General features: G+C 45.4%; 2 protein-coding genes across 5 annotated transcripts in view; one reads left to right on the plus strand and one right to left on the minus strand.

Annotated features, from left to right (window-relative positions):
- LOC139173059 (transmembrane protein 132D-like) overlaps positions 1-25,032 on the minus strand; it is a 504,596-nt gene that overhangs the window by 464,650 nt on the left and 14,914 nt on the right. The window lies entirely within an intron of this gene.
- FZD10 (frizzled class receptor 10) lies at positions 7,472-9,538 on the plus strand. Its single transcript, XM_070762741.1, has one exon. It carries the CDS (start codon positions 7,472-7,474, stop codon positions 9,242-9,244), a length of 1,773 nt encoding a protein of 590 aa, XP_070618842.1. The 3' UTR covers positions 9,245-9,538.

The raw sequence follows: 25,032 nt of genomic DNA on the forward strand, positions 1-25,032 counted from the left end.
ACAAATCCAATATTTAAAAACACAATTTAAAAACCCTTATTAATAAAATAATCACACAACCCAATCAAACCACACATAAAACAGTAGTTAGGGGAGGTGTCAATTTCCCCATGCCTGGCGGCAAAGGTGAGTTTTCAACAACTTACGAAAGGCTAGGAAGGTGGGGGCAGTTCTGATCTCCAGGGGGAGTTGGTTCCAGAGGGCCGGGGCCGCCACAGAGAAGGCGCTTCCCCTGGGCCCCGCCAGACGATATTGCTTAGTCAACGGGTCCTGGAGAAAGCCCACAGTATCAGAAGGCAACATCATCAGCGCTTAGGAAGGATTCTATGACTCCATGTGTCATTTGGAGGGGAAATTGAGGAGAATTGATATAAGAGGGCAGAGCTAGGGCTTAAAAATATGTCTCCAAAGGCCGAAGTTGCTCCGTTGTTTGAAATCTCGTTGAGTTCCAAAGCTTCATTTAATTTTGTTTTTTTTTTTAAAAAAACTTGACTTCTAATGTCTCCTCCCCTTGCTAAAAAAAAAATACACCCACCCACCCCAATTTCCATCCATTTCAAGATCTTGCAATTTCCACCAGGGATGCACATGCTTTCGGCTTCCCCCGCCGCTGCCCCCCCCCAACCCCTCCGCTTTCATCCATGGTTAAATATGTAAATAAAATGTCTAAAGTCATTCTTCAAAGAAGACAAAAGGGGAAGAAAACAAGGCAGGGAGAAAAAAGACAAGCAGAAAATTCTCTCCCTGGGCTCTCTATAACATTTGCCCAGAGGGTGGGGGGTGGGGGGAGGCCAAGGCCAGGAAAAAAACCCCTCCCAGCGGGGGTGCCCACTGTGGCACATCACACTCACTGGCAGGGGTGGGAAAGGAGCTCTGGAAAGAAAGACAGATATAAATATATATTTTCTTTGGAGGCAGCAGCAGTCGCAAAGGCCTTTTTATTAATTAATGCTTTTCCTGTTTTGCTGGTCTTTTTTTTTCTTTCTTCCTTCCTTTCCTTGCTTCCTTCTTTCTTTCATTCTTTCTTTCGTTGTTTCCATCCATTCTTCCCTCCTTGGCTTGTCTCTTTCTTGCTTTTTTTTCCAGCATTCCTTCCTCCCTCTATTTTTTTCTTTCTCCTAACCTTTCTTTCTTCTCTTCTTTCTTTGGTCTGTCCTCCCTTACTTCCTTCCCTTCTTTGTTGTCATTATATACGCTCTCTTTTTATTTTTCTTTCTTTCCTTCCTTCTGTCCTTCCCCCTTCCTTTGCTCTGTTTCTCTATCATTCCTTCCCCTCCAACTCTCTTCTTTAAAGCGAGCCTATTGAAAGCTAATTCAAGAAAGTGACTGTTAGAAAGAAAGAAGGAAAGAAAGAAGGGAAGGAAGGAAGAAAGAGAGAAAGGAGAAGAGAGAAAGAAAAGAAAGGAAGGAAGGAAGGAAGGGAGAAAGGAGAAGAGAGAAAGAAAGAAAAGAAAGAAAAGAAAGAAAGAAAGAAAAGAAAGAAAGAAAGAAAGAAAGAAAGAAAGAGAAAGACTCATCTTGGAGTCCTAGTGGACAACTATTTAAATATGAGCCAGCTATGTGCAGCAGCTGCCAAAAAACCCAACACAGTTCTAGGCTTCATAAACAGAGGGACAGAATCAAGATCACATGAAGTGTTAATACCACTTTATAAGGCCTTGGTAGGGCCACACTTGGAATACTGCATTCAGTTTTGGTCGCCACGATGCAAAAAGGATATTGAAAAAGTGCAGAGAAGAACAACAAAGATGACTGGAGGCTAAAATATATGAGAAACAGTTGCAGGAACTGGGCATGGCTAGTTTTAATGAAAAGAAGGACCAGGGGAGACACGATAGCAGTGTTCCAATATCTCAGGGGTTGCCACAAAGAGGAAGCACCTGAGGGTAGAACAAGAAGCAATGGGTGGAAACTAAGCAAGGAAAGAAGAACTAAGGAAAAATTTCCTGATATTCAGAACGGTTGATCATTGGAACAGCTTGCCTCCGGAAGTTGGGAATGCCCCAACACTGGAAGTTTTTAAGCAGATGTTGGATAACCAGCTGTCTGAAGTGGTGTAGGGATTCCTGCCTACGCGGGGGGTTGGACTAGAAGACCTCCAAGGTCCCTTCCAACTCTGTTGTTGTTGTTGTTAAAGAAAGGAGGGAAGGAAGGAAGGAGAAGGGGAGGGAAAAAAGAAGGAAGCAAAGAAGGAAAGAAAGAAGAGAGGGGGAAGAAAGAGAAAGGAAGGAAGAAAATAAAAAGAAAGAAAGGGAGGGAGGGAGGGAGGGGAAGGAAGGGAGGAAGATGGGAGGGTGGAAGGAAAGAAAGAAAGAGAGAGCAAGCAAGCAAGCAAATTAGGGACTAACAAATTGTCCAGTGGATGAAAACCCTTCATTCCCACAGATGAAGATCCATTATCCAGGCAGGATTTCTACAAGGAGAAGCTTGAAGTTGCAACTTGTGACTGTTTTATATTTCACTTCTTCCCACCTCTCCCAGCGAAGATGAAGACAAACAGGAAGGAGGGACGGAGGTCCTGAAGACCCCCAAGTTTTACACCGACTTTTCCAATTTCTTTTAAAACGTCTTTCTTGTGGGGAGAACAGCAGGACGGATGGGACATTTTTCTCAACCGTCATTTGAACCCTGTTCAAAGAAAGGGGGGTGGGGGTGGCGGTGTCTTTCTGAATTTCTCTCTGTATGTATCTCTTCTTTTTTTTCCATGACCCCCAACCGAGTGGTGGGGAGAAAGGTCCACAGTGCCTACAATCGCTAGGAAAAACAAGCTTTGTTTCAGAGAGAATAGAAATTCTTTATTAATCCACTTTCAGAGAGGGAGGGCTGCTTTATGCTGAATCAGAGAAAGGGGTCTGGACTCATTGAAGCGCATAAATAGATATGTTTGTGTGTGTGTGTGTGTGTATGTGTGTATCTAGCTAAGACCTCTACCAAAGTACAGGAATGAAACCAACTCCATTCCAAAATAAAGACATGAATCACATTTACATATGTACAGGGACCCTGAATCCAGATTAACAGAGTTGGAAGGGAATTTGTAGATCATCTAGTCCAAACCCCCCATCCACCCATCCAAGCAGGAGACCCTACCCTATTTCTGACAGATCCAGTCCAGTCTCTTCTTGAAAGCTTCGTGTACTTTAAGTTCTTTAGCACCCCTCCCCTCCCACCCAAATAAGGCCTAGACGTCTAACATTTGGTTGCTTTTGAGATGAATCCATCAAAGTTTCCATTCCATAAAGGGAGACCACCAAAACCTCTGAGCCAACTAGATTTTTATGAGCTTTTGAGCGAGACCTTTATTACCCAGGCCATAAAAAGCATCCAAACACAATCTCTTTAAATAACCCACAGTAATGGATGGATGGATGGATGGATGGAAAGAAATAGAATGAGATATGGGAGAATGAGAAAGAGAAAGAGAGAGAGAAGGATGGATGGATGATAGAGAATGAGATATGCAAGACAATGAAATAAAATGAGAATAATTGATGGGTGGATGGAAAGAGAGAGAATGAGATAAAAGAATAAGAGAGAGAAAGAGAGAGGATGGGTGATAGATAGATAGATAGATAGATAGATATAGATAGATAGATAGAGAATGAGATATGTGAGACAATGAGTGAAAGAAATATCAGAGAATTATGGATGGATGGATGGATGAAAGGATGGAAAGATGGAAGGAAGGAAGGTAGATAGGTAGATAGATAGATAGATAGATAGATAGATAGATAGATAGATAGATAGGTAGATGATGGACGGACGGACGGACAGACAGATGGAGTGAGATATAAGATATGAGAGAAAATGAGAGGATGGATGGATGGATGGATAGATGCTAGACAGATAGATAGATAGTTATAATGATATGAGAGAATGAGAGAGAGAGAGAGAGAGAGAGATGGATAGGTAGATATAGATATATGTTTCTATGTTTCTATGTTTCTATATATAGGAAAAATGTATGGATATTGGATGTGTACTGATACTGAAGTGTTGCAAAGATGAAAATTGTGATACAAAATGGAAAAAAACCTTTTTTAATAAAAAATATTTTTTTAAATTAAAACCTCCAGAATTGCTTTTAAACAAATCTGTTTTTCTTTCTCTCCTTCCCTCTCTCTTTATTTCTTTCCTTTTTCTTTCTCTGTCTTTCTTATCTTCTTTCTCTCTCCTCTCTTCTTTCTCTTCTCTTTCTCTTCTCTAAGAAAACTTCCTTTTACACGTGCAGAAATAACAGCTGGCCAGGTTAAATCATAGAAAGTTTACAGACCTGTTTTCATGGTGCTAGAGGTAGCAACAGAGATTATGGTTATCTGGGAAAGGAGCCAGTTTCTTCAAACTGAAGCTGGAGAGGTGCACACAAACCCAACTGGACCCCGCACAAAAAAACCCTTAGATCTGATTTTCCGGAACTTGCTATACCTTCTAGCCTCCAGAAGTTGACACTGAGTTGTAATTTTGAAAGGATCTCTAGATCTAAAATAAATTGTGTCATCTGCTGGCCCTTATCAGATGTTGAGTAATGTTGTGTCATTTTAATCCTAATTAAAGTATTAAATTTAACCCTAATTACATTTAATCCTAATTAAAAGGTGGTGTTGTGTTTGGAGAGGAAGCCTCTGCTGGCATATTTAATTGCTTACATAGTTTATATAAATAGCTATGGTTAACTTTATCAAAAGCTTTATAAACATCTAATTACAAAATTCCTAATTTCCTTTTAATAACGGGAGCATGGTGCATCACATTTATTACATTTCCAATTGATAAAAGGATGAATTCGATTAATGAAACTGATTTGCAACAGCTGATGGGGCGATGGGACAAGGTAAGACGATACATGGCGAGTAGAATCCGAGACCAAGCTATAAGAAACATGTTGGAATCACTCTATAATATGTAAAGAAATATTTCACTCTTGGGTTTAAATGATTTATACAAGAAATACTCCCAACTGGTGGTGGGGTATGATCGATTATCTGGTGGTGGGATCACTTATTTATTTATTTATTTATTTATTTATTTATTTATTGGATTTTTATGCCGCCCCTCTCCATGGACTCGGAGCGGCTAACAACAGTGATAAAAACAGCATGTAACAATCCAATACTAATACAACTAAAAAACTCTTATTTATAAAACCAAACATACATACAAACATACCATGCATAAATTGTAGAGGCTAGGGGGAAAGAATATCTCAGTTCCCCCATGCCTGACAGCAGAGGTGGGTTTTAAGGAGCTTGCGAAAGGTGAGGAGGGTGGGGGCAATTCTAATCTCTGGGGGGGAGTTGGTTCCAGAGGGCCGGGGCCGCCACAGAGAAGGCTCTTCCCTTGGGTCCCGCCAAACGACATTGTTTAGTCAACGGGACCCGGAGAAGGCCAACTCTGTGGGACCTAGCTGGTTGCTGGGATTTGTGCAGCAGAAGGCGGTCCTGGAGATAATCTGGTCCGGTGCCGTGAACACTGAGTACATGTTATATGTTATATGTTGTGTGTGTGTTTTACATTATAAAAATCAATAAAAAATATTAATTAAAAAAAAGAAGCCTCTGCTGGCATACTGTTTCAAAATCAAATTTGATTCTCCATCTTGGGGAGGGGAAAAAAACCCTTATTGGGTGTATCAAGAGGGCGGACCTCAACTCCCAGAATCCCCTAGCCAGCCACGCTTCACCAAATTCACCTCTGATGCTGACAGGAGAACTCTGGGAGTTGAAGTCCACACATTTTAAAAAGCTGACATGGCTCACCAGCAGGTGGAAAGAGTTGCGTTTCCAGAATCTCCAGAAATGTTGCAAAGACCATCATTTCCAGTCAGATGGTTTGGCAACCTCTAACCATGAACCATGAGTCTGCAGAGAGGGGCGGCATACAAATCTAATAAATAATAATAATAAATGAGGATGGGTCCAAAAAGGGGCATGGAGGAACTGTGGTTTCTTGGAAACGAAGTTGGGGTGGATGATGATGGAGGAGGAGGAGGATGGCAGCTAGTGTGGCAGAGCAAATCAAGGAGATCCAGATGAAGGAGCGATCGGGACCATATTCTCAGCCCAACTTCCCACACCGGGTCGTAGCCCGTGGCCCCATTCTGGAAAAAGGGGAAAGTTACAACCGTTAGATAAATCAATAAAAACACCACTAAAGCCTGGCTGTAGCTCTTCCTCCTCCTTTACAATCCTTTTTTCTCCTACTTGTATGAATCAGGGGAGAAAGTTGAGAATGTCTTAAAGAGGGCGGAAGAAAAAAAGGAGGAAAAGAGGGAAGCTTTTGGGAACGCGCGCTGGTGAAGGGCTTCTCTCTCTCTCTCTCTCTTTTGTTCTCTCTTCAACCCCCTCCCCTCCCGTACTCAAACCCCGGCTCCTTTTCTTCAGTTTCAAGGCGCCCAGTAGGTGCCGGAGCAAAAGGAACAGCCGGCTTCGCCTCTTTTCTCATGCAAAACGAGAGAGGCGCGCAAAGAAGGCGGAGGGGAGCCCAGGGGAAGTGGGGGAATAAGAGGAGGGGGGCTATGGCCGGGGACCTGTGCGCGTGCGCGGGTCCGCATCACGGTCTGCTGCTTCTCCCGCCTCCTAACCCACCCCCCCTCTCCCCATCCCCTCCAGACTTCAGCAGCTGCAAAGCCCTGGACTTACTTTTTGGCGAGCGAGCGCGCGCTCTGGAAAAAAACGAGCGCTTTTGGAGAGGGCTCTGCGCTTTTACGCGCGCCTCAGCTACCCAGCGCTCCGTCTCGATCCGGGCACAGAAGGCGGCCCCGGCTCTCCCTTGCCTCCGGCTGGCCGCTTTACCTGCCCTCCCTCTCTCTTTCCCCACCCAGCCCAGCCCTCCTTCTCCGACGGAGGGGGTGGAGACCGCAAAGTCAGCGAAGCGCCCGATTTCTCGGAGCAGAAAGCTCAGCAAAGAGTAGCCGGAGAGGGCGCCCGCAGCCGGCCCGGGAACCAAAGAGCTGGCCAGCGCTGGGACACAGCGGATCCCCCCTCCAGGCGACCCCACGGGATCTGCAGAGAAAAGGACCCGGGGAAAATTTGCATCCAGCTTCCTCGGATGCTTCGGCGAGCGAGAGCGGCGTGGGACATTTTTGGAAACGGTCCCCGGCATGTCGAGCTGCTGTAAGTCACCTTTCTCTCCCCCTGCCTGACTGTGCTTGAGAGCCCCCCCCCCCAACCCGGGCTGCGGAGCCGGACGAGCGTGGGAATGTCACGCTTTCGGTGGAAGTGAGCGGAGTTTTCACAAGCTTTGTCCTGGGTGGGGATCAGAGAGCGCGGCGATTGCCATGAAGTCAGTTTTGATGCGAAGGGAGTCGTTCCCGAAGAGGGCTTCGGAGGAGAGCTGGCGGCCGGGGGGCCCGTGATCTGACCGCATCCCCCGTCCCGGTTGGCCACTTCTCCGTCCTTCCCTTCCCTCCAGCACCAGCAAGAACTTGGGGGTTCCGCGGAGCGGTGGGGGAACAGCTTCGGAGTTGGCCAACATGAGCTGCGGGCGGCGGCGGGGGCGAAGCTCCAAACCGACCCTGGGGGTGATGCTGCACCTCGTCTGCTCCTGTTTCGGCATCAGTTCCATCGACATCGACCGCCCGGGGGACGGCCGGTGCCAGCCCATCGAGATCCCCATGTGCAAAGACATCGGCTACAACATGACCCGCATGCCCAACTTAATGGGCCACGAGGACCAGCAGGATGCGGCCATCCAACTGCACGAGTTCGCCCCGCTGGTGGAGTACGGCTGCCACAGCCACCTCAAATTCTTCCTCTGCTCCCTCTACGCACCCATGTGCACCGAGCAGGTGTCCACGCCCATCCCGGCTTGCCGGGTGATGTGCGAACAGGCCCGGCTCAAGTGCTCGCCCATCATGGAGCAGTTCAACTTCAGGTGGCCGGATTCTTTGGATTGCAGCAAACTGCCCAACAAAAACGACCCTAATTATCTGTGCATGGAAGCCCCCAGCAACGGCTCCGAGGAACCTCCCCGGGGATCCAGCATGCTCCCTCCCATGCTCTGGCCCCAGAGGCCCCACAGCGCGGGCCACGACCTGACCCAGCAGAAAGACGGGCTGGGCCGGCTCTCCTGCAAGAACCCCGGGAAGTTCCACCACGTGGAGAAGAGCGGTTCTTGCGCCCCTCGCTGCGCGACGGGGGTGGATGTCTACTGGAGCTGGGAGGACAAGCGGTTTGCCGTCATCTGGATGGCGGTGTGGTCCATCCTCTGCTTCTTCTCCAGCGCCTTCACCGTCCTGACCTTCCTGATCGACCCACAGCGCTTCAAGTACCCCGAGAGGCCCATCATCTTCTTGTCCATGTGCTACTGCGTCTACTCGGTGGGCTACATCGCCCGCCTCTTCTCCGGGGCAGAGAACATCGCCTGCAATCCAGACAGCGGCCAACTCTACGTCATTCAAGAAGGTCTGGAGAGCACCGGCTGTACCTTGGTTTTCCTGATCCTCTACTACTTCGGCATGGCCAGCTCCTTGTGGTGGGTGATCCTAACTTTGACCTGGTTCTTGGCTGCCGGGAAGAAATGGGGCCACGAGGCCATTGAAGCCAACAGCAGTTACTTTCACTTGGCGGCTTGGGCCATCCCTGCGGTCAAGACTATTATGATCTTAGTCATGCGCCGGGTCGCAGGGGACGAGTTGACGGGCTTGTGCTATGTTGGCAGCATGGATGTCAATGCGCTGACTGGCTTCGTGCTGGTTCCTCTGGCTTGTTATCTGATTCTAGGGACCTCCTTCATCCTTTCGGGCTTTGTGGCTCTTTTCCACATCCGGAGGGTGATGAAAACTGGCGGGGAGAACACGGACAAGCTGGAGAAGCTCATGGTGAGGATCGGGGTCTTTTCCGTCTTGTATACCGTGCCAGCCACTTGTGTCATCGCTTGTTACTTTTACGAAAGGTTGAACATGGGTTACTGGAAGGTTTTGGCCACCCAGCAAAAATGCAAAGTCAACAATCAAGCCAAGCACCTGGACTGCACCATGAGCGACTCCATCCCGGCCGTGGAGATCTTTATGGTCAAAATCTTTATGTTGCTGGTCGTGGGCATCACCAGCGGGGTCTGGATTTGGACATCCAAAACTTTGCAATCCTGGCAAGGGGTTTGCAGCCGGAGGATCAAGAACAGGACTCAGAGGAAATCCACCAGCATGGTAGCGAGTGGAAGCCTTTACAAAAAGACCGGCCAGACTTTGCCCAAAGTTCACCACGCAAAATACGAGCCGGCTTTGCAAGCCCCAACCTGTGTGTGACCCCAATGGACCACAAGACCATAATAATATTAGGAATCAGAATACTTGGAAAGCAACTGAAAGAGATGCCCCAAGCAGTCAGCACAGCATTCAGGACTAATTTTTTTTAATGCTTTTCAGAAATTCTGTTGTTTTACCAAACAGCAAATTAAGAAGAGAAAGTTGAAATCTTAAAATTCTAGGTCAGGATGTTTCAGGGGGGAAAATTAGTGTCTCGAATGTTAAACAAGCATAAGCACTCTTTCTTTCTTTTTCTTTCTTTCTTTCTTTCTCTTTTTTCCTTCCTTCCCTCTCTCTCCCCTCAGTTGGCTAGTTTTTACATGCTTTTAGAAACTTTAGTAAAACTTCCTTCCTTCTTTCCTCTTTCTTTCTCTTCCTTCTTCTTTTCCTTCCCTCTTTCTCTCCTTAGTTGGCTAAGTTTTTACATGTTTTGAGAAACTTTAGTAAAACTTTCCTTTCTTTCTTTCTTTCTTTCTTTCTTTCTTTCTTTCCTTCCTTCCTTCTTTCCTCCCTCCCCCTCCTTTCCTACCTTTTCTTTTTTATTTTCCTTCTTTCCTTTTCTTTTTTTATCTTTCTTCCTCCCTCCCTGTTGATTGTTTGGCCAAGCCTTGTGGGGATAAAAAACTTGGTGTTCTGACTTGTAAATATTCAAATTTGGTTTGCTTTAGGTTTCTAACCCTTTAGACATAAGTAGTACTCTGTGTGTAGAGCTTTTGGGTTTTATTATTATTATAATTTTAAGGAAAAGAGAAAACTTGAAAGAGGAGCAACCAAATCAGAGGGAAACAGAAGTTTGCATTCACCCTGAAATCTTTGCAAAAACAGAACCTGTTTTCAATTTTTTTTTTTGCCTTTTATCACGCAAGGTCTCTCAAAAATGGTCCCTTCCACGGGAAATAATGTGCAATACAGGTTTTCTCTTCCCCCCACCACCACCCAGACCCACGCCTTGAAATATGAAACAAGTTGCCAGACATAAAAGCGACAGAAGGGAATCTTTTAACAAAAGAACAGAGGGGTTCTAGTCCCTAGGAACCCTTCGGAGTTACACTTTGTGGCTTTTTAATGGAAATCGGACACGTTTGGAGAAGGAGGGAGGGAGGGAGGGAGGGCAAGGCACTGAAAAAAATCCAAAGGGGCTTATTGACTCTTTCCCATTGTTAAATAGATTCAATCCATGAATAGATCAAGGCAAAGCTCCCATCTTCCTCCATTCCCTCCCCCTCCACAGCCCTCAAGGGAAACCAAGGCACATGGAGGTGTGCGCCTGGCTTGTACATCTAGCTTACTCTTGATTTGTTAAGATACAGCTTATTTTTCATGCCCTATTTTATTAAAAAACATGATGAGCGAGAAATAAAACGACTTCTAGTTTGATAACGAGCATCCTCCCTCTTGGCATTCTATCATTTTGGGGAAGTGGGCTGGTGAAATTTTGGGCGACTGGGGGGGGGGGATGCCCGCACAACTTCATTCCATTGGTTAAATGTTTTTCCTGCTAGGAAGTTTCTCCTTAGTTCACTCCTTCATTAGTTTCCATCCTTTGCTTCTTAGCAATAGCATTTGGACTTATATGCCGCTTCACCATTCTTTATAGCCCTTTACAGCGGTTTACAGAGTCAGCCTCTTGCCCCCCAAAATCTGGGTCCTCATTTTACCGACCTTGGAAGGGTGGAAGGCTGAGTCAACCTTGAGCTGGTGGTGAGATTTGAACTCCTGAACTACAGCTAGCAGTTAGTTGAAGTAGCCTGCAGGGCTGCACTCTAACCACTGCACCACCCTGGCTCTTTGGAAGTCCCTCTCTCCCTTTTCCTTCATTGGAAAGTCTCAGGAAGAAATTTTTAAAAATTTTCTACTTTACTGCATCCCAAGAATCTGGGCGTCAGATGGGGTGGTCTTTAAATTTGATATACAGGTATCGTTACAATAATCATTAAGAGTAGTACTGTAGATCCTTGGAACAAACTTCCAGCAGACGTGATTGGTAAATCCACAGTAACTGAATTTAAACATGCATGGGATAAACATAGATCCATCCTAAGATAAAATACAAGAAATAATATAAGGGCAGAGTAGATGGACCAGGAGGTCTTTTTCTGCCGTCAGTCTTCTATGTTTCTATGCTTCTATTCATTTAGTGACCAGAATTACAACAGCTTTACAACCATTGTGGCATTCTCCAGGGTCACGAGATCAAAATTCAAGACACTCGACAACTGACCTGTACTTATAACGGTTGCAAAGATGATCCTCTTTGGGATCCCACCTTCCAACAAGCCAGGTCAACCAGGAAGCCAGATTCATGTAATGACCGTGCTATTCACTTATCACTAGCAGTGATTCCATGAACAATGGTGACTTAGCTGCCCTGCTTAGCAACGGAAATTTTAGTACTCAATTGTGGTCATAAGTCCAGGACTCTGTACGTGTGTGTTTGTGTATTTCAAGCGTGTGTGTGTGTGTGAGGAAGTAAGTATGCAAAGTATGTATGTGTGTGCGTGTATGTGTACACACACACAAATACACACATAATGGATAGATGGGTCTTTGGAGGGGGGCAGCATACAAGTGTAATAAATAATAATAATAATTATTATTATTGTTATTATTATTTATTACACTTTTATGCTGCCCCCCTCCAAAGACCCATCTATCCATCATGTGTGTGTTTGTGTGTGTGTACACATACATATACATACATACATACATACATACATACATACTAATAAGAACAACAACAACAACAGCAACAACAACAACTATTATTATTATTATTATTATTATTATTATTATTATTATTATTAACTTTATTCACCTTCTATCCTACCCAATCCCAATGGGACTCAGGATAGATAGATAGATAGATAGATAGATAGATAGATAGATAGATGGATGGATGGATGGATGGATGGATGGATGGATGGATGGACGGACGGACGGACGGACGGACGGACAGACAGACAGACAGACAGACTTATCAAATAGTGTGAAATAATATACTTTTCCTGATTCTTGACTGTTTTCTCCAGTGTGCTTGTGAGTTTTTTAATTATTATTTTAAATAATCACTATTTGGGGTATGGGCATTTAATTATTATGATGAGAAAGGTCAGATCACTTTCCCAATTTCCCACCCTTTTTTTTGGTCAGGGATTAAACCATCCTTTAAAAAAAGAGAAGGTTATTTTCTCTTCTGGAGCAAAATGTCCCTCAACCTCCAGGTTCCTTCATATAGTTTGTGTTTGCAATTCCCTCTCTCTTGCATCCCAGAGTGGGAATAGGGGAGGGAGGGAGAGGAGAGAGGAAGGAAGGAAGAGAGAGAGAGAGAAAGAAAGAAAAGAAAAGAAAAGAAAGGACCCAACAAGGACTGAGTTAATTTTATTTGCATCACAAAAAGGTCCTTAGATTTCAGAACAAGGCCAGAGCTTTTGAAAGCTCACAATCCTCTCTGTTGTCAATGGAAGAGGAACTGAGAGCAGGGAACACACACACAAACACAACCCCCAACACACAGAGAGAGAGAATGGGGGAAACTGGGGACAATAATGGCTCTCAGCATGTGTTCAGAGTCTATCTTAGAAGTTTTAAAACTTTGGACAGCTGATGCCAGCATCTTTTTTTCTTTTTTTCTTTTTCTCTGATCAAATCATAGCAACCGCAAGACATTCTTAAATTGGAGGAAAGAAGGAAGAGGGAGGGAGGGGGAGAGGGGAGGAGAAGGAAGGAAAGGGAGAGAAAGGGGAAGAGATGGTGGGAGAGAAATAGAGGAAGATAAATGGAGGGGGAGGGGGAGTGAGAGAGAAAGGGAGAATGAGAAAAAAGGGGAGAGGGACGGAGAGAAGGGGGAAGAAGGAAGGAAAGGGAGAGAAGGGAAACAAAGTGTGAGAGAGGGAGAAAGGGAGGGGAAGGGGGGAGAGGGGAAAAAGGGGGAGAGAAAAAGGGAGAATGAGAGAAAAGAGGAGAGAGGGGAGGGAAAGAAGGAAGGAAGGGGAGAGAAGGGGAAGAAAGAAACTGTGAGAGAGATGGAGGGAGGGAGCGAAAAGGAAAGAAGGAAGGAAAGGGAGAAGAAATGGATGGTGTGAGAGGAAGAGAAAGAGGGAGAAAGAGAAAGGGAGGGGGAGGAGAGAGAAAGGGAGAATGAGCAAAAAGGGGAGAGGGAGGGAGGGAGAGGGGAGGAGAAGGAAGGAAAGGGAGAGAAGGGGGAAGAGAGGGTGGGAGAGAAATAGAGGGAGAGAAATGGAGGGGGAGTGAGAGAAAGAAAGGGAGAGAAAGGGAGAATGAGAAGGGGATAGAGGGACGGAGAGAAGGGGGAAGAAGGAAGGGGAGAGAAGGGAAAGAAAGTGTGAGAGAGGGAGAGAGGGAGGGGAAGGAGGAAGAGGGAAAAGGGGAGAAAAAGGGATAACGAGAGAAAAGAGGAGAGAGGGGAGGGAAAGAAGGAAGGGGAAGAAAGAAATGGTGTGAGAGAGATGGAGGGAGGGAGCGAAAAGGAAAGAAGGAAGGAAAGGAGAAGAAAGGGATGGTGTGAGAGGGAGAGAAAGAGGCAGAAAGAGAAAGGGAGGGGGAAGGAGAAAGACAAAGAGAGGGAGAAAAAGGGGAGGGAGAGAGAAAGGGAGGGGGGAAGGAGAAAGACAAAGAGAGGGAGAAAAAAGGGGAGGGAGAGAGAAAAGGGAGAATGAGAGAAAAGGGGGGAGGGAGAGAGGGAGGGAGAGGGGGAGAGATGTTTGATAGCTAGATATGATAGCTATGAAACAGAGAAATAAAAAAATGCAGGTAATCCTCGACTTAGAATCACAATTGAGCTCAACAAGTTTGTTGTTCAGTGAGAGATTTGTTAAGTGAATATTGTCCCATTTCATGACTTCACCCATCACCTTTGTTAAATGAATCATGGCAGTTGTGAAGTTTGTAGACAGTTGTTGAATCTGACTTCCCCAGACTTTTGAGAGGGAGTGAGAAAGAAAGGAAGTGAGAGGGAGAGAGAGAGAGAGATGGAGGTTGGGAGGGAAAGTGAGTGAGAGAGGGAGAGAGAGAAAGGGAGAGAGGGAGGGGAGGGAGGGAAGGGGAGAGATGGAGAGGTAGATGGAAAGGGAGAGGGAGAGAGAAGGAAGAAGAGAAAGGGGAGTGAGGGAGTGAGAAAGAGAGCGATGGCGAAAGAGGAAAGGAAAGAGGGAGATAAAAAGAGAGAGGGGGAAAGAGGAAGGAAAGAGAGATGGAGGGGAGGAGGAAAAAAGGGAGGGAGAGAAGGAAAGAGAAAGAAAGAAAAAACAGAAAGAAAGAAAGAAAAGAGATGAAGGAAGGGAGGGGAGAGAAAAAGAAAGGGGGGAGAAGGAAAAAGAAAGAAAGAAAAAGAAACAAACAAAGAGAAAGAAAGAAAGAAAGAAAGAAAGAAAGAAAGAAGCAATGGATGGAAACCTAGCAAGAAGGGAAGCAACTTAAAACTAAGGAGAAATTTTCTCAACACCCTGAACAAATAATTGGGATTAAATTGTGGGTGCTCCAACCCTGGAGGTTTTGAAGAAGAGACAACCTTTTCTCTGGAAAGGCTTAGAATCTCCTGCTGCTTCTGCGAGGGGTTGAACTAGAGCAGTGTTTCCCAACCTTGGCAACCTTGAAGGTATCTGGACTTCAACTCCCAGAATTCCCCAGCCAGAGAATGCTGGCTGGGGAATTCTGGGAGTTGAAGTCCAAATATCTTCAAGTTGCCAAGGTTGGGAAACACTGAACTAGAGGACCTCCAAGGTCCCTTCCAACTCTGCTCTTCTGTTCCGTTAGAGCAGTGGTTCTCAACCTTTCTAATGCCGCGGCCCCATAATACAGTTCCTCATGTTGTGGTGACCCCCAACCATAAGTCTAGTGCCAATTCTCCCAACAGAGCTTGAAGCTGATTGGCAGGAAGGTCACTGTAAACACCTGATTGGTTGGATTGTAAAAATATGTTCCAAGGCACCAGAATAGAAGATTTAGTTCTTAACACCATGGGAAATTTGTCTTTTCTCATGGTCTTAGGTGACCCCTGTGAAACGGTCGTTTGACCCCCAAAGGGGTCCCGGTCCCCAGGTTGAGAACCACTGTTAGAGGAAGCTGCGTTTCCAAAGTGAAAGGATGACCATCCTTCTTGTCTACCAGCCCAAGTGAAGGTACAAGCCAGCCATGTTGATTCACACTTAACTCAATTATCTGTCTCCGCCTCCAATTATCTCCTTTCTACACCTAAATATCCTCTTTGAAACCTCGCTGTACCTGCATCGCGACACCAGCAGCATCAGATATTTTGGGCTGGAGATGTTTTGAAGCCAAGCGAGGGATCATTAGTGACAGGGCAGAGACCCTGCGGGGACTCTGTGGCTCCTTGCCCATCTCCGAGCGGATGTCGCAAGGTCCATGACCTCATGGAGTTCCGGATGACTTCTGAGCTGGCTTAAAACAGAAGCACGCCACCCGAATGAGTCGGCCAGGCTGCGGGAAGCTTTGAAGGAGCCTCCCAGTAAACTCAAATGCCAAGATAGCTTTCATTTTCCTTTAATTTTGGGGTGTTTTTCCTACTCTCTGATCCAGCCTACTCTCTGATCCACTTGGAGATCGCCAAGTGGTTCCCCATCCAACTCTGATCCTGATTAGCTTGCTGAAAAAGCCGAGGCGAGCTAATCGAAAGGCCAAGCACAGTATTCAATAAGCAATTGCAAAGAAACTTTCTCTTTCCTTCTCTTCTTCCATTCTTTTCCTCCTTTTTTCTTTCTATTCTTCCTCTTTTTCTTCTCCTTCTCCTCTTTCTCCTCCTCCTCCTCCTTTCTCCCTTTTTCCTCTTTTTCCTTCTCTTTCTCCCACTTTTCTCCGCTTTCTCCTCCTCCTCCTCCTTTTCTTTTTCCTTTTTTCTTTCTATTCTTCCTCTTTTTCTTCTCCTTCTCCTCTTTCTCCTCCTCCTTTCTCCCTCTTTTCTTTTTCCTCTTTTTTCCTTCTCCTCCTCCCTCTTCTCCTCTTTCTCCTCCACCTTCCCTCCCTTCCACCACCACCCCGTCAGAAGGAGGCCTAAGACCAGAAGCTTTTGACATGAAATGAATTTGCAGACACTAGACTGCAGGAAACGCTTTGAAGATCCATCTCAAAGCAGAAAAAAGGAAATAGCCTCTACTTCGGAAGGGGCGGGTAGTGGGTCTACCCAGCTAAGCTTCCTTCTGCAAGCCCCCTTTGGCTAAGGCTCTCTTCTCATCCCCTCCAACCCCCTCCAACTTCTCCTCCATCCTAATCCTGGATTTAGCAGAGGGGGGGATTAAACCAGCCGGGCTCCACTAGTTAGGAGCCAGTCACTACTCCATTGTCTTTGGGCTATAGTGAGTAAGTATGAACAATACTGAGGATGAGGGAGGGACAGAGAGAGCACTGAAGTGGACCGAATGCAGACTTGTTGGGGTAGTGATCTTTGGCTGGGGAGGGGTCCCAGGTCCCTCCCTATACACACCATCACCCCCTCAAATGCTTGGGCGCAATAATTTTGGAGAACCAAATGATGTTTTCCTTGAGGAACAGGTTTTAGCATCCTATGATCTGCACTGTTGGCTTTTTAAAATTAATTTTTTTATTTTTATTCACTCATTCATTCGATTTTTATGCCGCCCTTCTCCTTAGACTCAGGGCGGCTTACAACATGTTAGCAGTAGCACATTTTAACAGAGCCAGCCTATTGCCCCCACAGTCCGGGTCCTTATTTTACCCACCTTGGAAGAATGGAAGGCTGAGTCAACCTTGTGGTGAGATTTGAACTGCTGACCTACAGATCTACAGTCAGCTTCAGTGGCTTGCAGTACAGCTCTCTACCTGCTGCGCCACCCCGGCTTATTAGAAACATAGAACTCCTGGTCCATCTAGTCTGCCCTACATGGCATCAGACCAGAATACTTCTGCCGCACGAATCCCAGCAACCGATAAGGTCCCACAGAGTTGGCCTTCTCCAGGTCCTGTCGACTAAACAATGTCGTCTCTGGCGGGACCCAGGGGAAGAGCCTTCTCTGTGGCGGCCCCGGCCCTCTGGAATCAACTGCCCCCTGAGATTAGAACCGCCCCCAACCTCCTTGCCTTTGTAAGTTACTAAAGACCCACTTTTGTCGCCAGGCATGGGGGAACTGAGATATCCCCCAGGCTTATACAACTTAGGCATGGTATGATTGTGTTGTATGGTTCCACTGTTGGGTTTTAGAATGTTTTTAATATTGGATTTGTTACACTGTCACTATTTTGTTGTGAGTCTAAGGAGAGGAGCAGCATACAAATCTAATTAATAATAGTAATAATAGTAATAATAATAAATTATTATTATTATTATTATTATTATTATTATTATTATTATTATCCTATACAATTTGAGACAAGTGGCCAGATTCTTCTTAAAAACTTCCCAGTGTTGGAGCACCCACAACTTCTGGAGGCAAGTTCTTCCACTGATTGTTCTAACTGTCATGAAATTTGTCCTTAATTGCAGTCTGCTTCTCTCCTTGGTTGGTTTCCATCCATTATTTCTTGTCTTGCCTTCAGGTGCTTTGGAGAATAGCTTGACTCCCGCTTCTTTATGGCAGTCCCTCAAACCCTGGAACGCTACTACTCTCTTGCCACCTGTAGTCCTTCTAGCCATACTCAGCTTCTGCAACCGTTCTTCATATCTTTCTCACTGTCGTTTTCTCCTTAAAAAACTTCACCGATGGAGCATCCATGACTTCTGGAGGAAAGTCTTTCCACTGATGGATTGTTTTCATTGTCAGGGACTTTCTCCTTAGTTCTAAGTTGCTTCTCTCCTTGATTAGTTTCCACCCATCACCTCTTGTTCTACCCTCTACGCTTTGGAGAATAAGTGGACCCCCTCTTCATTGGAACACTGCTATCATGTCTCCCCTAATCCTTCAATCCAGGAGACCGTCATCTGGTCAGGACGAACTGGACACCAAGCAATGTTTCTACAAAATCCACAAAAACATCATAATCCATAAAGACTGTTGCTCCTTCCTTATGGGTAGCTCACATCCCACGAGACCACGGGCCCAGCTGCTGCATTGTTCCTTCCTTGTTTAACTAAATCTCCCCTTTCTTCGTGACTTCCTTCCTTCCGTTTTTCTCAGGCAACAGAGAGGAACCCCATACAATAGTTTCTGGCCATTCTCTCACGGATCAAGTGGGAGAGTAGCCACTCAAGGCAGGGAGGTGGGGGCCATGAGGCTGACATTTGTTTAAGCTTTATGTGTCCCCCCTGGGTCCCCTTAAACTAATAGGAGGCATCTCACCAAACAGGTTTGCTTCTGGTAAAAAGCTCTCAGGTGGGAAACAGGTGAGGAAGGAAGCCCAAAAGGCCATTAACTAGGTTTAAACAAGGTTCCAATTGCCCCCATTAAAAATGAAAGAAAGCGTGGGGCCCACGTTGGGAACCAGGGATCTAGAGCAAGATTACTAGACTCTGTTAACAGCTTAGTTCCTTATGCTCGCAAGAATCTTTTTTTTTCCTCCATGTACAGGGGTACCTCTACTTATGAACTTAATTCGTTCCGTGACCAGGTTCTTAATTAGAAAAGTTTGTAAGAAGATGCAATTTTTCCCATAGGAATCAATGTAAAAGCAAATAATGTGTGCGATTGGGGAAACCCCAGGGAGGGTGGAGGCCCCGTTTCCTCCCAGGACATTCCTAGAGAGGCCCCACGGAGGCTTCTCCCCGCCTTTTCTGGCTCTGTTTCCTCCCAGGAGAGTCCTGGAGAGGCCCCACAGAGGCTTCTTCCTGCCTTTTCCAGCCCTATTTCCTCCCAGATTCCTAGAGAGGCCCCACGGAGGCTTCTCCCTGCCTTTTCCGGTTACAGTTTCGGAAGCTCGGGTTTGTAAGTAGAAAATGGTTAAATAAAGTTCTATTCTATTCTTTTCATTTGCTATTCTATTTTTGTCATTCATTCGATTCCACCTATTATTCTATTCTATTCCACTCGGTATCTATTCTATTCTTTCTTATTCATTCTATTCTATTCTGATCTTTATTCATTCTGTTCTTTTCTTTCTTTCTTTCTTTCTTATTCATTCCTATCGTATTCTTTCCTATTCTGTTCTTTCCTGCTCTACTGTGTATCTATCCTATTCTGTTCTATCTAATTGTTTCTATTCTATTATTTTTATTCATTCTATTCTTTTCTTTCTATTCTATTCTTTCTTATTCATTCTTTCTAATTATTCCTATCCTTTCCTATTCTGTTCTTTTCCATTCTACTCATTCTACTCTATTCTATTCTATCTTATGCTTTCTATTCTATTCTTTTTTATTCATTCTATTCTTTTCTTTCAACTCTTCTTTCTAATTCATTCTATTCTATTCTATCTTATTCTTTCTATTTTATTCACTCTATTCTTTCTTTTCTATTCTATTCATTCTATTCTATCTTATTCATTCTATTCTATTCTTTTTGCTTCTATTTCTCTTTATTCTATTCTATTCTTTTTGCCTCTACTTCATCCTCTCCTCTTCTCCATATTCCATTCATTTTGGAGACATAGTGGAGGGACTTTTCATACATTCATGGGTGATGCTGGTTAGGGGTTCCCAGGGATGGGCTACCAAAATTTTTACTACCACACTGTGGGTGTGGCTTATGCATTTTGTTTCAACCTCTTTCAGTGCAAATTGGGTGCTCTGGGGTGGAGCTCCATTTTCACTACGCTACTGCGTTCCCCCATCCATCCGGGCAGTTGCCCACCCCTGATTATCTACTATATAAAGTGTGTGTACACACACGCACAGCTCTTCTAAAATTATACACATTCAACCTCATTTACTGTGATAGGAAAAACATACCCAGAGCCCAGAAGGGGAAAAAAGAAAAAAGAAATCAAAACTTTGCTACCGGTACTGCGTACCTGACCGTACCTGTAGCAGACCACCACTGGAAGTTCTCAGGTTGGTCTTCAGCAACCACCAGGTCTAAAAACGTGCTGCTTTTGAATCAAAGCCCACCTGAGCCTGCACAACCTCCCCAGGTGACAACTAGATCTTCAGTCGCTTCCTTTCGCAATATCAAAGGAGACTCTCTCTCTTTCTCTCTCTCTTTTTTGTCGATCTGCGCACAAAACTCACCTGTCCTGTTTTTGGTCTCTGCCGCAGCCTTCCTATCCCAGGAGGATGAGTCCCGGCATGCACATCACGCAATTCCTGGGGGCAACGTGCACCATCGTCGCTTCCAAGAAAGTGCGGGAGGATGCTCCAGCAGGCTTTTAAAAGTCGCTGCCGCTTTGATTGTGTTGTTTGAGGGGGGGAATGAAAGCTGTTTTCAAAGAGAAAACAGAACTCTTATAACTTAAAGGGAAACCGGACAGCAGGGACACCTTTTCTCTATGTGTATCATTTGAAAATCCACCCCCAGATGTCAGGATCCGTTGCCTCCCATCTGGCATCTATTTCTCTCTATCCTGCCCCCCCCCGGCTCCCTCCTCCTCTCTCTTTCTCTCTCTTCCTCTCCCCCTCTTCCTCTCTCTCTCCTATCTATCTTTCTCTCTCCCACTTCCCCTCTCCTTCTTTCTCCCCTTTCTCTCTCTCTCCCCCTTTCTCTTTCCCATTTCTTTCTCTCTCCACCTCCATCTCCCCTTCTTTCTTTCTCTCTCTCTCCCTCTTTCTCTTTTTCTTATTCCCTCCTCCCTCTCCCCCCCTCTTTCTCTCTCTTCCTCTTCCCCTGTTTCTCTCTCTCCCCTATCTTTCTCTCTCCCACTTCCCCTCTCCTTCTTTCTCCCCTTTCTCTCTCTCTCCCCCTTTCTCTTTCCCATTTCTTTCTCTCTCCACCTCCATCTCCCCTTCTTTCTTTCTCTTTCTCTCTCTCTCCCTCTTTCTCTTTTTCTTATTCCCTCCTCCCTCTCCCCCCCTCTTTCTCTCTCTTCCTCTTCCCCTATTTCTCTCTCTCCCCTATCTTTCTCTCTCCCACTTCCCCTCTCCTTCTTTCTCCCCTTTCTCTCTCTCTCCCCCTTTCTCTTTCCCATTTCTTTCTCTCTCCACCTCCATCTCCCCTTCTTTCTTTCTCTCTCTCCCTCTTTCTCTTTTTCTTATTCCCTCCTCCCTCTTCCCCCCTCTTTCTCTCTCCCCCCTATCTTTCTCTCTCCCACTTCCCCTCTGCTTCTCTCTCCCCCTTTCTCTTTCCCATTTACCTCCGGAACCGCCTTCTACCGCACGAATCCCAGCGGCCGATAAGGTCCCACAGAGTTGGCCTTCTCCAGGTCCAGTCGACCAAACAATGTCGCTTGGTGGGCCCCAGGGGAAGAGCCTTCTCTGTGGTGGCCCCGGCCCTCTGGAATCAACTCCCCCTGGAGATTAGAATGGCCCCCACCCTCCTTGTCTTTCGCAAATTACTCAAGACCCACCTTTATCGCCAGGCATGGGGGAACTAAGACATCTCCCCCAGGCTTTTATATTTTATGTTTGGTATGTATGTGCTGTATGGGTTTTTTTTTTAATTGTTGGGGTTTTATATATCTTTTTATTATTATATTTGTTCTATTGTTCTATTGCCTTTTATTACTGTTGTGAGCCGCCCCGAATCTTCGGAGAGGGGCGGCATACAAATCTAATAAATTATTATTATATGTATGTATGTATCGATATGCTGTCTCTGTCTCTCCATCTCTATATCTATCCAACTGTCTTCTAACCATCTATCTAGATCTATCTATCTATCTATCTATCTATCTATCTATCTATCTATCTATCTATCTATCTATCTTCAGAAGAGAAAGATTTAGGGGTAGTGATTTCTGACAGTCTCAAAATGGGTGAGCAGTGTGGTCGGGCAGTAGGAAAAGCAAGTAGGATGCTTGGCTGCATAGCTAGAGGTATAACAAGCAGGAAGAGGGAGATTGTGATCCCGCTATATAGAGTGCAGGTGAGACCCCATTTGGAATACTGTCTTCAGTTCTGGAGACCTCACCTACAAAAAGATATTGACAAAATTGAACGGATCCAAAGACGGGCTACAAGAATGGTGGAAGGTCTTAAGCATAAAACGTATCAGGAAAGACTTAATGAACTCAATCTGTATAGTCTAGAGGATAGAAGGAAAAGGGGGGACATGATTGAAACATTTAAATATGTTAAAGGGTTCAATAAGGTTCAGGAGGGAAGTGTTTTTAATAGGAAAGTGAACACAGGAACAAGGGGGCACAATCTGAAGTTAGTTGGGGGAAAGATCAAAAGCAACATGAAAAAATATTATTTTACTGAAAGAGTAGTAGATCCTTGGAACAAACTTCCAGCAGACATGGTTGGTAAATGCACAGTAACTGAATTTAAACATGCATGGGATAAACATAGATCCATCCTAAGATAAAATACAGGAAATAGTATGAGGGCAGACTAGATGGATCAAGAGATCTTTTTCTGCCATCAGTCTTCTATGTTTCTATCCATCTATCCATCCATCTATCCATCTATCCATCCATCCTTCCATCTATCATCTATTTATTTATCTACAGTATCTATCTCTCCTGAAGTAGACCCAGAGACAGGGTTTGAGCAATCGGTACTTTTATTCAGCTCAGAGAACAAGTGACAGCTCAGCAAGGTAAAGTGACAATTCAGCGAGTACCGACTGACTCTGCCTGGAGAAACCGCTCCTTTTATATATTTGCGGTTCCCGCCAAAGCTAGAGCCGGCCGCGTCTGAGCCAATCAGGAGCGACTTCCTGCTTGGGCTCAGACAGCGCTGAAAGAGGAACAAACTATTTACAGAGTTACAAGGTAGCCATTACAGGATACAACACCCCTCCCCTCATAGTTGGACACATCCATCAAGAAAGCCATGTGACAAAGTCGTCCAATCGGTGGGGCCTCTGAGGAGCTCGCGCTGACCTGCGCAGTTCAATTTCTCCTTCGCCACCGACTGTGGAGGATGGTTCGCCGCTGTTCTCCCGGTGTGGCGGACTTGGCCTGGCGGGCCCAACGAAGGCTTCGGAGGACGAGGATGGTTCGGCGTCGCTGGATGGTTCCCCCTGGCCCGATAAGTCTCTTTGCGTGTCTCTTATTTCGGGCAATGTACTAAAGTCTGTTGAAGGGGGAGAGTCCATGTCAGCGGTTTGTGGCAATTGATTTTCTGTTCGCTTCCGAATGTGGTCTATGTGTCGTTTCCACAAACGACCATCCTCTAGTTTAACAACATAGGTCTTAGGTGCATTTTGCTTAACAATAATTCCCTTCATCCAGTTTACATTTCCATCAAAACTTTTTACATATACATTTTGTCCCAAATACATTTCTCTTTCAGGTTTTGTACACATTTGGTTATTATTAACACAGAACCTTGGGTTTAACCTGTCTAGTGGTGACCTCAACTTTCTTCCCATCAATAACTCTGCAGGGCTTACATGTGTGTGCGAGTTAGGGGTAATGTGTTGGGTGAGTAAGAATTGGTCCAAGTTCTGTTGCACATCCCCAGGGCCTGACCTGCGCAATGCCTCCTTTGCCACCCGTACGTAACGTTCTGCCAATCCGTTAGCCCAGGGCGAATAAGGCGAGATGAGGGCATGCCTGACCCCTAGGCCATCTAGGAACAATTCGAATTGCCTGGCTGTTAGCTGTGGCCCATTGTCAGACACTAAGAGATCTGGGCACCCATGGGATGCAAACAGTCTGCTCAATACCTTGATAGTGGCACTTGTGGTTATGTTGTTCATTGCTATTATTTCCAACCATTTGGAGAAGGCATCAACCACTATTAAAAAATACTGAGACCCCACTGGGCCAGCAAAATCAATGTGGATTCTAGACCAAGGACCAGCAGGCTGTTCCCACTCAGCCGGAGTTGTTTTGGGGGGACTGGGCCGTGACTCTTGGCACGGATCACACTTTGAAACCCAACTTTCAATATCAGCATCCAGCCCTGGCCACCATAAATGCCCCCTTGCCAGGCTCTTCATCCTGACAATCCCAGGATGACCCACATGTAACATTTTGAGTACCTTTCCCCTTAGGCTTTTGGGGATGATCACTCTATCCCCCCACAGCAAACAACCTTTTACATACGATAACTCAAGTCTCTTGTTTTTAAAATCACACAATTCAGGTTTCACAACATCATTTTGCCATCCCTTTAGAACACAGTTCACCACTTGTTTAAGGATTTGATCTTGCTGCGTGTGTGCAGCTACCTCTTTTGCTGTGGTTAGTGGGTTTTCCTCGAGTTCTATCATTAACACATCTGTGGAAGGAACAGGGTCTTCCACTAAGTCTGTTATGGGGCATCTGCTGAGACCGTCTGCATGATTGATTTCCTTCCCCCCCTTGTGGGTGAGCTCATACTGATACCCTGAGAGGAAAAGAGCCCATCTGATTAGTCTTGGAGACATAAAAGGTGGAGTGGGCTTGTTGGGGGCTAGCAGGCCTAGTAGGGGTTTGTGGTCAGTGACTAGCTCAAAGCTTCTTCCAAATATGTAATTGTGAAACTTCTTTACCCCTGCCACTAATGCTAGAGCCTCCTTGTCTAACTGGCTATAATTCCTTTCTGTGCTGGTCATGGTTCTTGAAAAAAATGCTATTGGGGCCTCTGTCTTATTAGGTAGAACGTGAGCTAGGACTCCTCCTATGCCGTACGGCGAAGCGTCGCACGTGAGCCTAATGGGTAGTGAAGCACTATATTGGACTACTACACTTTTAGAAGTTAATAAATTTTTTATTTGAGAAAAAGCTTCACGTTCAGTTTTCCCCCATGTCCAGCGGGCTTCCTTCTGGAGTAAACGATGGAGAGGCTCTGCTACTGTTGCCTTCTGCTTTAAAAAAACGGAATAAAAATTAAGGAGGCC

This window comes from Erythrolamprus reginae, chromosome 10 (genome assembly GCF_031021105.1).
Source record: "Erythrolamprus reginae isolate rEryReg1 chromosome 10, rEryReg1.hap1, whole genome shotgun sequence".
NCBI lineage: Eukaryota > Metazoa > Chordata > Lepidosauria > Squamata > Dipsadidae > Erythrolamprus > Erythrolamprus reginae.

Bases quoted from the DNA above. Each gene is read 5' to 3' on its own strand.
- FZD10 (XM_070762741.1), top strand. From the start codon at position 7,472: ATGAGCTGCGGGCGGCGGCGGGGGCGAAGCTCCAAACCGACCCTGGGG.